Source organism: Podarcis filfolensis, assembly GCF_964270895.1.
Source record: "Podarcis filfolensis genome assembly, chromosome: 6".
Lineage (NCBI taxonomy): Eukaryota > Metazoa > Chordata > Lepidosauria > Squamata > Lacertidae > Podarcis > Podarcis filfolensis.
In genome coordinates, this window is record NC_139609.1 from 85,163,711 (window position 1) to 85,179,443 (window position 15,733).

General features: G+C 43.3%; 1 protein-coding gene across 5 annotated transcripts in view; it reads right to left on the minus strand.

Moving 5' to 3' along the window:
* Window positions 1–5,751: 5,751 nt before the first annotated feature.
* Window positions 5,752–15,733, minus strand: part of PMEPA1 (prostate transmembrane protein, androgen induced 1) — an 89,242-nt gene continuing 79,260 nt past the window's right edge. For 4 of the 5 annotated variants that reach the window (XM_083619137.1, XM_083619134.1, XM_083619136.1 and 1 more), the window contains exons 3-4: window positions 14,999–15,052; window positions 5,752–13,704 (exon numbers count right to left, since the gene is read on the minus strand). In XM_083619137.1, coding sequence (XP_083475263.1) covers window positions 13,153–13,704; window positions 14,999–15,052 — 606 coding nt within the window. In that variant the 3' untranslated portion in view covers window positions 5,752–13,152. The remainder of the gene's footprint in view (window positions 13,705–14,998; window positions 15,053–15,733) is intronic. The other variant, XM_083619135.1, reaches the window with a different exon arrangement.

Sequence of the window (15,733 nt, forward strand, 5' to 3'; positions counted from 1 at the left end):
GATATTACAAGGGATAGATATCAGGAAACAGGGAATGACACTACCACTGTTGAGGGGAAATATTTTTTAAAACTATGGTGGTGAGAGAGGATGGTGTCATAGGCTGGTGCCTGGAACACTTTGTGCTGCAACACTTTGTTAAATATTTTTATTCGTTTTCCACAAAAGAAAAAAACAACCATTTTTTATACAATCAATTCACATTTTATCACACATTCATCTCTTTTTTGGACTTCCCTCAGCTCCTCTGCCGATCTTTCGTTTGCATCAATATTATTAACGCATTTCTTAACTTAGTATTGCCTTTAGATATCTCCTTCCCTCCTCTTATTTTCTTTTTAACAATGTTCCTCTGTTTTTCACAGAGTCTCTTGAAAACCAACAAACGTTATCTGTTCATCACATATGCCTTTCAGATAATCTGTAAATCTTCCCCAGTCCTCGATGAACTTTTGGTCTCGTTGATACCGAATCTTCCCTGTTAGTTTGTCCAGTTCTGCATAATCAGTCAATTTCAGTCTCCATTCTTCCACCGTCGGTAACTCTTCTTGTTTCCATTTTTGGGCCAGAAGTATTCTCGCTGCTGTAACCGCGTATTGGAAAAGTTTACAGTCTTTCTTACTTATCTCATTTCCTACCAATCCCAATAAGAAGGCCTCCGGTTTCTTAATAAACGTATATTTCAACATCTTTTTCAATTCATTATATACCATTTCCCAGAAGCCTCTCACCTTTTTACACTCCCACCACATATGATAGAATGTCCCTTCTTTTTCTTTACATTTCCAACACTTATTACATGTTTTGTACATTTTAGCTAGTTTTACTGGCGTTATATACCATCTATATACCATTTTCATCACATTTTCCTTTAACGCAGTACATGCCATAAATTTTAATCTTTCATTCCATAATTTTGACCATTCGTCATATTGTATATTATAACCAAAATCTCTGGCCCAATGTATCATTACCGATTTGACCTCTTCATCTTTTGTATACCACTCCAGCAACATTTTATACGTTTTAGACAAATTTTTATACTCATTATTCAATATCTCTAGTTGAAATTTTGATTCTTTTTCTCCATATCCATACATTTTACAATCTTTTTAAAACATTTCACAGACCTGATAGTAGTGCAACCAATCATAGACAAATTCTTTTACTTCTTCATAGGGTTTCATTTTCCATTCCCCCCTTCTTTAACTGTAAATTCTCCATATGTTATCCACCTCAACACTGCAACACTTTGATGCTCCGCTTGCCTCTCCCAATGCTGAGTGCGTTGGGAGAGTGCATGAACAGTTGCACCTCCTCTGTGTTCTTGTTGCATGTGGCACACTCAGCAAACGCTGGGTGCCCCGTAAATAATGTCAGTGTTAGCCTGACCCACATACTCAGCTGTTAAGTCACTGTGACCCAGAGAAACACTCGGGCTCAAAATACGAGAGTCTTATAGGCACCCAGATATGGTTTGTGTTCCTCAAAATAGCTCTTGATGGGGTTCAGACTGTGGAATCGGAGTCAAGGCTTGAGAAGTTATTATTTAAGGGATTTGGAGCAGCATAAATAGAGTATATAATAATTGTGTGTGTGTGTGTTTACAGTGGACCCTCTGGATACGAATTTAATTCATTCCGGGGGTCCATGCACACCCTGAAAAATCGGTATCCAGAGGCGCGCTTCTGCACATGCGGTGGGGCGAAACCCAGAAAAATACTTCTGGGTTTGCTGCTTTCACAACCCAAAGTCTACGTTACTTGAGAGTAACATAACCCGAGGGTCTACTGTGTGTGTGTGTGTATAATCAGCGGTTGATTACTATTTTAAACAACCAGAGGCAGGAGTTTTGTGCCTGGCTGTTTGAAAGCTTAGGTCTCTCAGTGGTTGCTCAAAAATGGGTAGGGGCAGCACTGAGGGCACTGGGGTGTCCATGGTGCCATGTTGGGGACCCCAGAACCAGAATTTGAATTATTTATCAGATACAGTTTAATAACAATCCTCTCTTTGATTTGTAGAACCTCTGGTTTTCCGTTTCATCGTGCTTTTACTAAATTGATTTACAGTGGTACCTCGGGTTACAGACGCTTCAGGTTACAGACTCTGCTAACCCAGATATAGTACCTTGGGTTAAGAACTTTGCTTCAGGATGAGAACAGAAATCGTGCAGCGGCAGCGGGAGGCCCCATTAGCTAAAGTGGTACCTCAGGTTAAGAACAGTTTCAGGTTAAGAACGGACCTCCAGGGCGAATTAAGTTCTTAACCTGAGGTACCACTGTATATTTCTTGCATTTCTTGCTTATTGTAACCTGCTTTGAGGGCCCCCTAAGTGGTAGGGAAACGGCGTATAAAATAATGCTGCGATGGTGCTGGTAACCAAAAAGCAGAAGAAAACCAACCATAATGTTTGTTTGCGTTTATTTCTTTCACCCGCACACCCTCTTGAAATCATGTAGGATATTCTTTTAATTGCTTTCATATATGAAACTGCTTGGAAGTGTTTCGTTTCAACTGCTGGCATTTGTATTGCTAAGTTGCTTCAGGCGATTGGGTCCATCAATCTCAATACTGTTTACACGGGCTGGCAGTGGCTCTCCTGTTTTCCAGACAAGGAGTCTCTTCCAGACTGCCACTACTTTGGGGTGGGATTCCATCACATCCTGGCAATTTGAGGTTGCCTGCTTTAGGGTTGCTTTGGTGGTCTTGTGCAACAAACCTGCTGCCCCAAAAGTTCATACCTTTTCATGGGGAAATGCACTGGGAAATTGTGGAGTAAGAACACTTGCTTTGACACAACATACTTCCTGTGGATTGTGGAAGTTTTAGTCCAAAGGAGGGTGCCAGATTGCAGTGGCGTAGCGTGGGGGGTGCAGGGGGGGCCGGCCGCACCGGGCGCAACATCTGGGGAGGGCGCGCTCGCCGCTTCCGGAGTCGCCGAAGAGCCTCGGGCGCAGGCTGTAGCAGAGCCCCATGTCTCGTGGAACCGACAAACTGTGCGCGCGTCCGGGCTGAAGGCGTCCGGCAGGCAGCGGCTCTCAGCGCTCGCCGCGGTCCCCGCGCGTCAGGGCCGCGGAGGGCGCGCCAGGCAGCCCCTCCTCACAGCCCAGCCGCCGCCGCCGCTGCTGCAGCTGCTGGGCCATGTTGCATTTTCCTCGCCTCTCTGCCCTCCTCCTCTTCCGGGCAAGCGGCGTCATTTGGGCGGCAGCGCCAGCGGCAACTCGCCTCAGATCACCTGACACGGACCCGCCGCCACCGCCGTGGCTACCTTACCATAAATACCCCAGCCCAGGCAGCAGCAAGAAGAAGCTGGCAGCGGCGGCAGGTTAGGGGTTAGGGGGCACAAATTACTTGCCTTGCCCCAGGTTAGGGGGCGCAAATTACTTGCCTTGCCCCGGGTGCTGACAACCCACGCTACGCAGCTGCCAGATTGAGCCCCATGTTGACACCAAGACAGGAGGAGGAGGAATCTGAGGCCTATGGCATAATGCAGACATATGGGAGATTGGGAGAGGCTCTGGAAAATAGATTTAAAACTTATAGCATGTTGTACGCTGAAAGAAAATGATATGAAAACGATGTATCGGTGGTACTTGAATCCTACTAAACTATCTAAAATGTATAGTTCAAATATTTGTTGGAAGTGTAAAGAAAAGGAAGGTACTTTTTCACATGTGGTGGACATGTAAGATAACAAAATCATTTTGGGAAATGGTATATAATAAACTTTTGAAAAATGTTTAAAATAACTTTTGTTTAAAAAAACCCAGAAGCTTTTTAAATTGGGAATTACAGGTAAAGAAAAAGAAGGTACTTCTTTCATATGTGGTGGACTTGTAAAATAACAAAATCATTTTGTGAAATGGTATAAATAAATAAACTTTTGAAAAAAAAATTAAAATAACTTTTGCTAAAAAAAACCCAGAAGCTTTTAAAATTGGGAATTACAGGTACTGAGATTCCAAAAGACCAGAAAAGACTTTTCATGTATGCGACAACAGCTGCATGGATGCTACTAGCCCCAAAATGTAAAGGAGCAATAACTCCGACGAGGGAAGAATGGCAATCCAAACTGCTGGACTATGCCGAAATGGCAAAACTAATGGGGAGACTCAGGAACCAAGAAGACAAGGACTTGGAATGGTGAAAAATTATAATTTACTTAGGAGACCATTGTAAGCAAATCAAAACTTTAGCTGGACTATAAGAATCACTTGTAAAGTAACGGAGATTATGGATAATTTGGAAAAATGAAAATAGTGGAGAACGTATTGATACGTAGTCTTAATTATGGTAATAAGAACCCATGTAGGGGATAGGGGGGAAGTCACGAGATTCAAAGAATTTCACAAAATGATTACACAAATTGTTCGATTGTAAATTTCTACTGATAAAACTAAATTATTATTATTATTATTATTTAAATGCAGCCTCAGCTTGGAAAAAGTTTTGCAGTTTGAACTAATGTAGCTAAAAAGCTAATAGCCAAAACAGAGACACTTGGGGAATGTGGAGCTCTTGAGGAATGCACTGTGCTCTGCTTATATACTTGTAAACAAATCAGAGACACCATGGATTGGATCTACATTTAGAGGAGACCTACAGGAAGCCACAGATCTACTCTAAGAACGGATGTACTCCCACAAGTCTCCAATGCCCTCTCACCCAATGCAAGTACAGTAATTTTTCATGCTGCTTTTCGGGACCAAAATACTTCCTAAGGGCTGTATCCAAGCAAGTTCAACTGAGAGTAGATCCACTCAAATTAATGTACCCAAGCAAGTCATGCCCATTAATTTTAAATGGTTCTGCTCCTGAGTAGAACTAACATTGGTGACAACCATCAGTGGCTCAAAAACAGCAATAAAATTAAACATTACCAATCCAGTCATTAAAACCACGAGCACATTATACGTGTTTGAAAGCAGTACAAAAACAAAAACAACCTATATCGTAATTACATTCAAGCTATGCATCATCCGCTACCATTACGCTAACAGTGAAAGAAGTTTAAGACCATACCAACCACCAAAGAAAGATTGCAGAAAGAAATCTAAGTGAAAGGGAACCAAATGAAGCTTAATAAGAAGGGAGCCACCACTAAAAAGGCCCTTGTTCCCGCCGGCCCAGTCATACCTGCTGCAGATGCACAAGGCAGGTCTCTGAGGCCAGTCTTAGGTATTTCAGCACCGACCCTAGAACTACTCACTGTGAACAGTATGCATATAGAGCGGGAGGCATGTCCAGGTGGTATGAGAAAATCCAAAAAGACATTTCAAGAAAACCCTGCAAACAGCTGAGTTTTTCAATCATAACTTTAATGTGATCACTGCAATTCGACCACAGCTTCAGAGAGGAAAAGAAAGTCTCGGGAGATCTGTGCTTAGGACTTCAGTCAATCTGAAACCGTTATTTGAGGCAGGGCTGTGACATGTATACATTTGATGCAATAACGCAAATCAGGAATATTTCTTTTGTTCAAAAGAAAATAAATACTTCATCTGCATGTGTGTGCAAAAGCACACACACACACACACACAAATATTCCAGGAATGAGATCAATTTACTTGAAGAAGAAATCCACACACTTTGTCATAAATTGTTAATTTTTGAGAAGGCCTCGCTTTTTAAAAAAATGAATGCAAAGACCCAAATAGAGGGTTTTCCCCTTCCTTTTTCAAAATCTGAGTGTTGCGTCTCCAAGACATAATATATTCGTGTTAAACAAAGCAAGAAGGTGAAAGCAAGCAATCCAAAGTATTGTAAAATTTATTGTTTTAAGTATTGCAGCTTTTAAAGAATAGAATGACATATCATTGCCACCATCTGTTACTGTTACACAAGAAGCGTTTTACAACGGAGTTGTGGAAATTGGCATCAGAGTACATATTCATACTAAAACAGCAAAATATAGATAAGTACTGCATTGCATGTGCTGTCTATAGTTTACATAAGTTTTTTTTTTTATCTGAAGAAAAAAAAAATTCAGGATACAGGACTGCCTATAACAAACTCCAAAGCCAAAAGCAATCCAACTGGAAATTGAAGAAAATATTAAAATACAATGAAATGTGACTATAAGGCAGGCAAATTAGGACTTTTAATGTAGTCCTTCATGAGCTTCTATATTACAGCAAAAAATTGAAAAAAGCAGTTTATGGAAATTTTTGTTTTTTCCTCTCCAACCCCTTTTGTTTTGTGTAGTACACGGGAGAAGTATAGGTCTATATATATATCTGAGTGCCACACAGGTCATACAAGAGAATACAAATTAAGTCTGTTCTTGGCTAGTATGTTTATGCTACAATTCTGGCTTCTTTAATTCAAGAGAGAAAAAAGGGTGTTTGTTTTTTTCTTTCTGTTAAACATAGCATTTAGTGCAATTTTGAAGAGAGATTCAGATGTACTAAAAAGAAAGAACAATGTTCTCAGAACAATATTGATTTTTTTAAATATATATTCTTACCTATGACCATCCTTAGTCTTAAGTGAATTGTGGATCAGATTTCTAAACCCAACGCTTACAAGAGTTGAAAGCAAGAATCATGAAAAAGAAACTGGACTACCTAAGAACCACTTGTAACCTGCCATTCTTATTTTCAAATACGAATTCATACCTCAGTACATAATATTTTGGTGGAACTGGTTTTTAAGAATTCTCTTTGTTCTACTGTAAAAGTACAGCACAAAAAAACCCCCTCCAGATCTACTGGCTCTTCACACTTCTAGCAGTTAGAAAGGAGTTCGTCAACTATAAGTGTTGCCTTGTTTTCTCCCCATAATTTTTGTTTTTTTAAGGTCTTTTCTGGGGCTTGTATCTTCACTCATTTAGTCAGGCACAAAAACGCAGCTTTCATCAATGAAGGTCTGTCCTTCCATCTATTTTTTTATCAATGAAGGTCCGTCACTCTGTTTTTATGAAGGCCCACAGATCTCCCTTTGAGTTATGGGGGCAAGAATGGAATTATGATTAATACTGACTACATACAATCCGCTGTGCACAAGTGTGTCATCAATGCAAGCAAGATTCCTAGCAGAATTTCTGTAAAACTGGCAAATGGTAAAGCCAGGTTTGCCATTCAGAAACCATCTAAGAACTTGGCTCGTTTAAACAGCCAGCGTGACAGCGTACACATGTTGCAGATCTGATTGCAAAACTATTACTGGGGGGTAATTATTATCAGGGGGACGACATATTTCTCACTGCAAACACTTAAGCAAGTGTGAACAAACTACCTGAGAAACCCCAACGGCGGAATGACTCCTTGATGAGTCCAGGTTAGCATCTGAGTTCCTCTTGGCACAATTCACTTAAGGTTGCCACTTTTTCCTCCTGGAGGGGCTCCTGGGTCTGTAACAACTTCGCGTCTGGCAGAAGCTCAACAAGCACACCTTTCTCCTGGGATGGAAGTGCTATCAGGGAAAAAACGTTTGCTTGCGGGTCTTTCTGCCTTCCACCCAGGCTGAAAAGGCACAGGAGCCCTGGTAAGTAAAAGGTGGCAACATTAGATCAAAGTTGATGAGTTGTCAACATCATTGATGTCCGCTATGTATCTGAATGCCTGGAGGTTTGGGATAAGGGAGTTCTCCCAGTGGCTCCTGCTTAGACCAATACTATCTTTGATAACTACAACTGGCCATTCAACAAGTTGATTAGCAAAGCTTAAGAAGGATGATGGCATTAAACACACACACACACACACACACACACACACACACACAAACACGGCTATTTTGGTCAGGCAGAGACTCTGGTGGAAAGAGGGATGGGAGTGGACAACAGAAGTGTTATGCTGTGAGTTAAGAAAGGCAGGGAAGAGGGTGGAGCATTGTGGGAAAGCCTCTCTGTTTGTGGATGCACGCCAGCCTTTTGTTAAAAGCAGAGGAGCAAAGCCAGGAACAAAGTTGGCAGCCCAGTGCCAGCTCTAGCGTTTTTGTTGGTTTGTTTTGGTGGGGCGGAACAGAGGATTGGGGGCAGCGGGCCTCCCCCAACAGGGGTCTCCTCCTCACCAATGTCACTGCTGACCCTGTTTGTCTTCTTCCTTTGGGACCGGACCACCCGGCCGCTCGGAGGGAAAGGGGCAAGGCTAGTGGGGCAGTTGCAACTCATCCCTACTGCTCCTACATGGAAATGGCCAGGTGTAGGACAGTTACACGGCAAGGAGTAACAGCAGCAAGAGCCAAGCAGCTGAAGGTGGGGGTCAGCAGTGGGCCTCCTGCCCCCCTACCCACCATCACACCCCCTCTGATAGCAGACTCCTCCCAATTTATACAAGGCACTCGGAGGACATTTAACAACCACCAACCCCGGTCATGGTTTTGCAACGACAGCAAAGAGTTTCCAGATATGTGATGCACATTCACCCAAAAGCTATTGAGGTAAGCGTTTTTGTTTTGTTTTGTTATCTCTCTCTTTTTTTCCTTTCTTTCTGTAGCAAACACACTAGTTAAGACCATAGAACGGAGAAGGAAAATAATGACAACGACCAACAAACAATTAAAAGACAGAGAATGTTACTAGTCACTCGTTTTGGCTCAAGAGGGCGGCAGATATATATATATTTCGGTTTCGTCTTTTGGTTGGTATTCTCGGTTTGCAATATCCACCACAGTTTTAATACCTACTGGAGTAGGATATGTGCATACAATGTATTTCAAGTTACCTCACAAACAGTCCCAAGAAAAGAGGCGGCAGAAGATGACAGGAAGGGAGCACCTTAAGCAGCTAGGCACATCAGACTGGGTATAGAGGGGGCGTCACGGGTACAAGTTCAAAGAAGTGGTACCCCCCCCCCTTTCAGAAAAAAACAAGTAACTAGGGAAACCAGGGATCTAAAAAAGGGAAAAGTGACCAAACCCTGGAAGTTTCCTATCACTAGCAATGATTGGATTCCTCCCTCCCCCCCCCTTTTCTAATTTATTTCTTCAGAAAGGGAGGTTTACTGTTTCTTTTTAATAAGGCACTAAATAGACATGTTACATAAAGGAAAGATACTTTTTTTTCTTTTTTAAAAAAGAACTTCTATAAATTCATATACTTTGTACCTTTCGTAGGAAGCGATATTTATTCCTTTTAGTTCACTTTTTAAAAAAAGAAGGTAAATCGCAGGTGTCGTAAAGCTATCGTCAAGGAGCTATGGGTGGGAAAGGCAGGTTACGATGCTGTAAATAATAATAATAATAATAATAATAATAATAATAAAGGTCCAGGAACCTATCGCTAGGCGAAAACAAAAAAAAAGCACAAAAATTCCTTAAAAATGGTGAAAACTTCAAGTTCATCTCTTAGTTGTCTCTAGTGTCCTTTTTAAAATATATATAAATAATGTTGCAAATGGTCAGAACTTTAAAAACTGTTCTCTGGTTGGCTGCAGGATTGCTGTTTCCTCCCCCCCTTCTTTTTTCTTCTTCTTCAAGTAATAGAAAAGTCGCATAAAAACAAGAGTTATTGCCTTTATATCTTTCATTTATGTTACCTTACTAGTTAGCATCTGGCAGAAAGCAAAATTACACCTCTTTGTAAAAAATAAAATAAAAAAATGGTCACTTGGTACAGTTCCCTCTTCTAACCATTCCCTATTACTCCAACACGGAGCTCTTGCATCCCCCCAGCTTGGTGGAACTGTGTAGGCGTGAAGGTTGCCAACTTTTCAACTGGCCATTGCAGCTGTGCCTTTATCAGCAGCTAAGAACACGAGACCAAAAGAGCAGAACCTGTTCCACCTCGTCCAGCTTCCCAAAGTGACCAAATTAGATGCCTCCAAGAATCCCACAAGTAGGATGTGAAGGCATCAACTGATATTTAGTAGTGTACTGCATGTCGTGCCTAATAGCCACTGCTAAACCTGTCCTCCATGGTCTGTGCAGACATGACATGCACACACCAGCAGGCGATCATGTTTGTGTCTCCGCAGAGTTTGGGGGCGGGGAGGAAATCTCCACTTGCTAATTTCTCACCATCGTGCTACTGTTAAAGACAGAAGAACAGGCCAGGCTGGTTTGTTTCCATAGAGTTGGCAACCTTTGCAGCAACAGATTAAAATCTACGCACAAGATAGGAAAAAAGCGTTCCGTTCCCTTATACATGCATCTATTTCTTCCTCTTTCTCTCCATAATTTACGTCTCTCACTCTCACTCTCTCGCACAGTCAACGTACAAATTCACCATGAAGGTTAAAGCAACTGATCAGGTCTTTTTTTATATACAATATAAAAAAATGTAAACAATAGCGTTGTAAGACAAAATGCTTTATGAAACAAGAGAACGAGACAACACTCGAAAAGAAAAGATAACGATGACATGAGCTGTTTTGAAGGAGGATTAGCGAGCAGAACCTCGACACAGAAGGATGTTGCAATGGTTAGGTTTTGCGCAAAGGCCAACTTTCGGAAGAGGTAAAGGTTTTGCTTCTCAAGCATTAAGCACAACTCTTTAGCCTTTAATACATCACAGGAGTCAACATGTTTCCATCTACATTTGTCCACGACCCACTCCCAGCCCCGCCCTAAATCAGAACCAATTTATCTAGAATAAATAAAACACAGGTAATGATCAGAGGAAGCTGAGCGAGTCCTGCCAAAATGGCTGCTCTCATCTTCCAATCTGCAGGTGGGGCACATGGATGGATTGAATCCCAAGACCAGGGGTCAGCAAACTTTTCCAGCAGGGGGCCAGTCCACTGTCCCTCAGACCTTGTGGGGGGCCGGACTATATTTTTTGGGTATGTGTGGAATGAACGAATTCCAATGACCCACAAATAACTCAGAGATGCCTTTTAAATAAAAGCACACATTCTACTCATGTGAAAACACGCTGATTCCTGGACCGTCCGCGGCCTGAATTTAGAAGGCAATTGGGCCGGATCTGGCCCCCGGGCCTTCGTTTGCCTACCCATGGTTGAGGAAACCAGCTGAGAGTTTTTATACACTTGGCTCACCACATAGCTGGGCGAGTGGGTTGTTCTGCAGGCCCAAAAAACTGGGAGCAAAGGAAGACAAGACTCTTGCAACGTTAATACTTGTGTAAACAGAAGGGGTATCAATGGACCCATATTCTTGCCCCGACAGACCAAACTGCGCCTGTTCGGCCCTTCTCTTCATTTACACAAGTATTAAGTGCACAGGGACCTTATCCTTCCCCTTCTGGTCAACCTTCTTTTAAGAGTTTATTCAAAAACTTTATGGAAAATGGAGCTGTCCCAAACCAGGTTTCTACAGAAACATCCATAAGGCAGGTTTGTGGGATCTCCCTGCTTTTATTGCCTTAACTGACAGAAGAGAGCCAGATTGGTTTGGGGGGCGGGGGAAATAACCCCAACAATTAGAAGTCATCACCTGATCATTAAAAAGAAGGCATTTTAACGACCACTTATGCTTTTATAGTCATCTTGAAGTTAGTGAGACGGTAGCAGCAGAAGGGGCCGTTTAAATTGCTCTCTCAAGGTCTTGGCTTTGCAAAACTCTGTTTAAAGAACACGATGTCTGTGCTCTTCTTAGCTTTGCTCAAAGCAGCGGTTCCCCACCCATTTAAATTTCAGCCATAGTTCTGCATTTTGCCGGCAGGGTCTGTACAATATGCATAGCTATCTCCATATCAATGAGAGCCAGACAAATCTTGTACCAGGGCAACTGTGAAATCATGCAGTAATGCTCTTTGTTGGGGCAAGCTCCAAACTTTGCTTTTTTAAATTTTTTTTTTCATGCTTCCAATAACCATAAGTGGCCAAACAAATGCACAGTCAATATTTTATTTGTTGATTTTTTTTCTTTAAAAAAGTCTTTATTTCCAAGGGAATGTACAAGAGTGGAATCTTGCGGTGACTTAACATCCCTGGGAACAGACACCTGAGTGCAAAAAGAAGGGAAACAGTGTCCAATTTCGAAAGGTGTATGCACGAATGTATAAATGACCTCTTTCCTCTTTAAGTCGAAATCATACCATACCAGAAAAGAAAGGGTAGTTTATACGCGTGCATTAAACACCCTTCAGAACAGATACAGTTCCGTGTACATTCTGCAGTCAGGTATCTTGAGGACACCTGTAGTCAGGTGCCATAGATGTGATGATCAGGTTTGAGACATGGTCGAGTGACTATGGAGAGCAAAAATAGGAAAGTAGGAAAATGTACAAGATGCAGTCTTCACATGATGTTCCTTACTGGTCTGTGGCTTTAGTTTTACAGGCATTCCCTCCCTCAATTTCTCTTTTTTAGTCCTTACTTCCGCTGCAACCCTATACACATTTACCTGGGAGTAAGTCCCATTCAACTCAGTGGAGCTTACTTCTGAGTAGAAGCATATAGAACTGCCCTGTTATAAACATGTTTCCCTTAACAGTTTTGTGGTAGATGTGATAAGAGGCTTTTGACCAACACAAGCACTGACACATTTATATTAAAAAATAGTGCAAAATTTCAACATTTATATAAATAACTCTAAACCCCTGCTTTTTTTGTTTGTTTTTTTGTTTCACTTTTTTTTACAATGTAATACATGCTCTTTTGAGTTGCCTCACAAAAATTGCCATTTTTTTTAATTCTAGTTCAGAAAAAAACACAACAAAAACTTTTCTTCTTCTTTCCCCCCTCATCAATAGTCTCTTCTAATATAAAAATACCTGCTTCCCCAACACACATACAGTTTCTCTTATTTTTTAATATATATTTATATTTATATTTATATATATATATATATTGCAGATCTTTAAACAAATGTTTTTGTGCAAATATTTTTGTCTTTTAAAGTTAAGTGAAATAAACAACAACAACAAAAATATTGTAGCGCCGAAACACGCAGCTCAACTAGAAACAAAATGGGGGCCGGGGGAGGCGCAAAAGGTGGCAGGTGGGGTGTGTGGGGGGGGTGCAGAGAAAAAGGATTGGGTATTTTTCTCTTAAAAAAAACAAAACAGAACACATACCCCCCCCCAAAAAACAACCTTTCTAGACAGAACTCAACAAAGAAATGTTTTGCAAGCTTGGTTGGCTTGTGCATTGAGACCAAACATAAACATGTAAATATTTATATGGAGACGGGCGTTGCGTTTCATACACAGCGCCTCCGCCTCTCGATATCTTCCCCCCCCGACCCCCCACCCCACCCCGGTTAACAAGTGCAGAGTGTTTAATATCATTCTCTTTCTCTCGCTCTTTTTTAAAAGGGGTGCCCTTTCTGCTTCTCTTTCTCTTTGTTCCACACTGTTGTGCTCTCAAGGCTGCCGAACTGCGACGAAGGGTGGAGCCTGCCCCCCTCCAGTATGGCGGTCACCCCGCCGCTGTTCTGTTGGTGCTGGTAAAAGGTCGAGCCGGGGAAGTGACCGATCACCTCGCTGTACGTGGGGGGCGGCCCTTCCATCCGGCCGCTGCTCCCGTAGCAGGTGGCGCTGATGCCAGAGTTGCTGCTGGGGGGCCGGGGCCCCCCGTAAACCGAGCTGTCTATCAGGTCGCTGTCAAAGATGGTTCGGTTGGGAGGCGCCCGGACAGACTCCCTGTTGAGTTCCATTTGCTGCTCCGGGTCTCGGAGCTGCAGTGTGCACGGCCCCTGGTAAGGCGGGGGCTCCTCCCCGTCCGACAGAGAAATGGTGGGCGGCAAGTCGATCTCGTGCTGCATGTAAGGGTACGTCGGCTGGAATCTGTTGAAGCGGTCCCTTTGCAAGAAGGACGGGACGGCAAGCCGGTCCGTAGGCCTCGGCGTGTAGACTTGCTGCTGGAGACAAGAAGGGAGACGGGCGTAAGCGTCGCGTTCCATGTGTGAACCCACGAAATCTGGCCTCTGCTAAGTTTCGACTGTGTGTCGTGCACAGGCTGGGTGAAGGGGAGTGGTGGGAAGCCCCACGGGAACCCCCAGAGGGGGAAGGCTCAGGGCCAAGGGGTTGGTGGTAGGACAATGAGGAGAGATCAGAGGGAGAAGATTGGGAGGAGGGGCTGGGTGCTGAAGGGGCTACAGGGTTTAGTGAGCAGGGAGAGCCAGTGACAGGCAGCAGTTCAGACTCAGAGGCTGAAGCAGAGGAGACAGATAAAGAGGCTGCTGCAGAACCCAAGGACTCCCTCTCCTACTGGTCTCAAAGAACATCATGGGGAACAAGAAGGGCAGAACAGAGACCAGAGGTGCACAGACACAGTTTAAGGCTTCTTGGAAAACATCTGGGAAATGTGGAGCCTTAGAAAGGGTAGAAGGGGGGAACCTTCAGTCTTGGCAGCTGGAAGAAAGTGGTGTTGGGAACTGTGAAGGGTTGCTGAGCTAGCTGTACAGTGGTACCTCAGGTTACAGACGCTTCAGGTTACAGACTCTGCAATAGGAACAGAGGGTGCTGATTCATAGGGAACCAGGTTGTTGGTTCATCTATGCCTATACAGTCGTACCTCGGCTCCCAAATGCCTCGGGAGTCGAACGTTCCAGCTCCTGAACAATTGAAAACCGGAAGTGAGTGTTCCGGTTTTTTAACGTTCTTTTAGAAGCCGAACATCCGACGGGGCTTCCACAGCTTCCAATTGGCTGTAGGAGCTTCCTGCAGCCAATCAGAAGCCGCACTTTGGAAGTTGAACGTTCCAGAACGGATTCTGTTTGACTTCCAAGGTACGACTGTACCGAAAAACGTCATGGATTTTACTTCCCCTTGGCCCCAGCCAGCATAGGCAGCCATCAGGGACGATGGGAGGTCCAGCAAGATTTCCCCAGAACTACCCGGAGAAATACAGTGGTACCCCGGGTTACAGATGCTTCAGGTTACAGCCTCCGCTAACCCAGAAATAGTACCTCGGGTTAAGAACTTTACCTCAGGGTGAGAACAGAAATTGCGTGGCGGCGGCAGCAGGAGGCCCCATTAGCTAAAGTGGTAGCTCAGGTTAAGAACAGTTTCAGGTTAAGAACGGACCTCCAGAACGAATTAAGTTCTTAACCCGAGGTACCACTGTATGCAATTTCCTTGCATAAAGAGCAAACTTCAGTGGCAACTGTGCTGACTTGCCTCTGACTCCAGCCCTGACACCATGCTACTTACCTCTGTTACTCCATTTCCCGACACTGTGCTTTCTGAAGGCCACAAGCTTCCTTCCTAAAATGGGAAAGAACAGGAAAAGGTTGGATAATTCCTACTGAGAAATGCTGCTCCCCCACCCTGCTCAAACTTATTAACGATTGCTAGTAACGACGGCAACCTCCAAAGAGCCTAACAGTTTCGAAGAGCTGCACACGTACGATCTGAAGGAGCATCTCCACCCCCATCGTTCAGCCTGAACACTGGGGCCCAGCTCCGAGGGCCTTCTGGAGGATCCCTCATTAGAATCACAGAATCGTGGAGTTGGAATGGACCCTGAGGATCATCCAGTCCAACCCCCTGCAAAATAGGAATATGCAGCTGTCCCGTACGGGGATCAAACCTGCAACCTTATCAGCACCACCCTCTACCCAACTGAGCTATCCAGGTTATAAGGCCTGGAAAAGTGAAACTACAGGGAACCAGGCAGAAGGCCTTTTCGGTAGCTGCACCCGCCCTGTGGAACGCCCTCCCGGCAGATGTCAAAGAGTTAAACAACTAAATAACTTCTCACAGACATCTGAAGGCAGCCTGTTTCAGGAAGCTTGGATGGGCGGGGTATAAGAAATAAATTATTATCAAGGGTTATGGGAAGTCAGAGAAATAGAAGAATGAAAACTTATGATGTACTTAAGGTTGTATTATGTAAACACTTAATAATAAGAATAAGGAAAAAAATCATTATTCTTACAAAAAAAT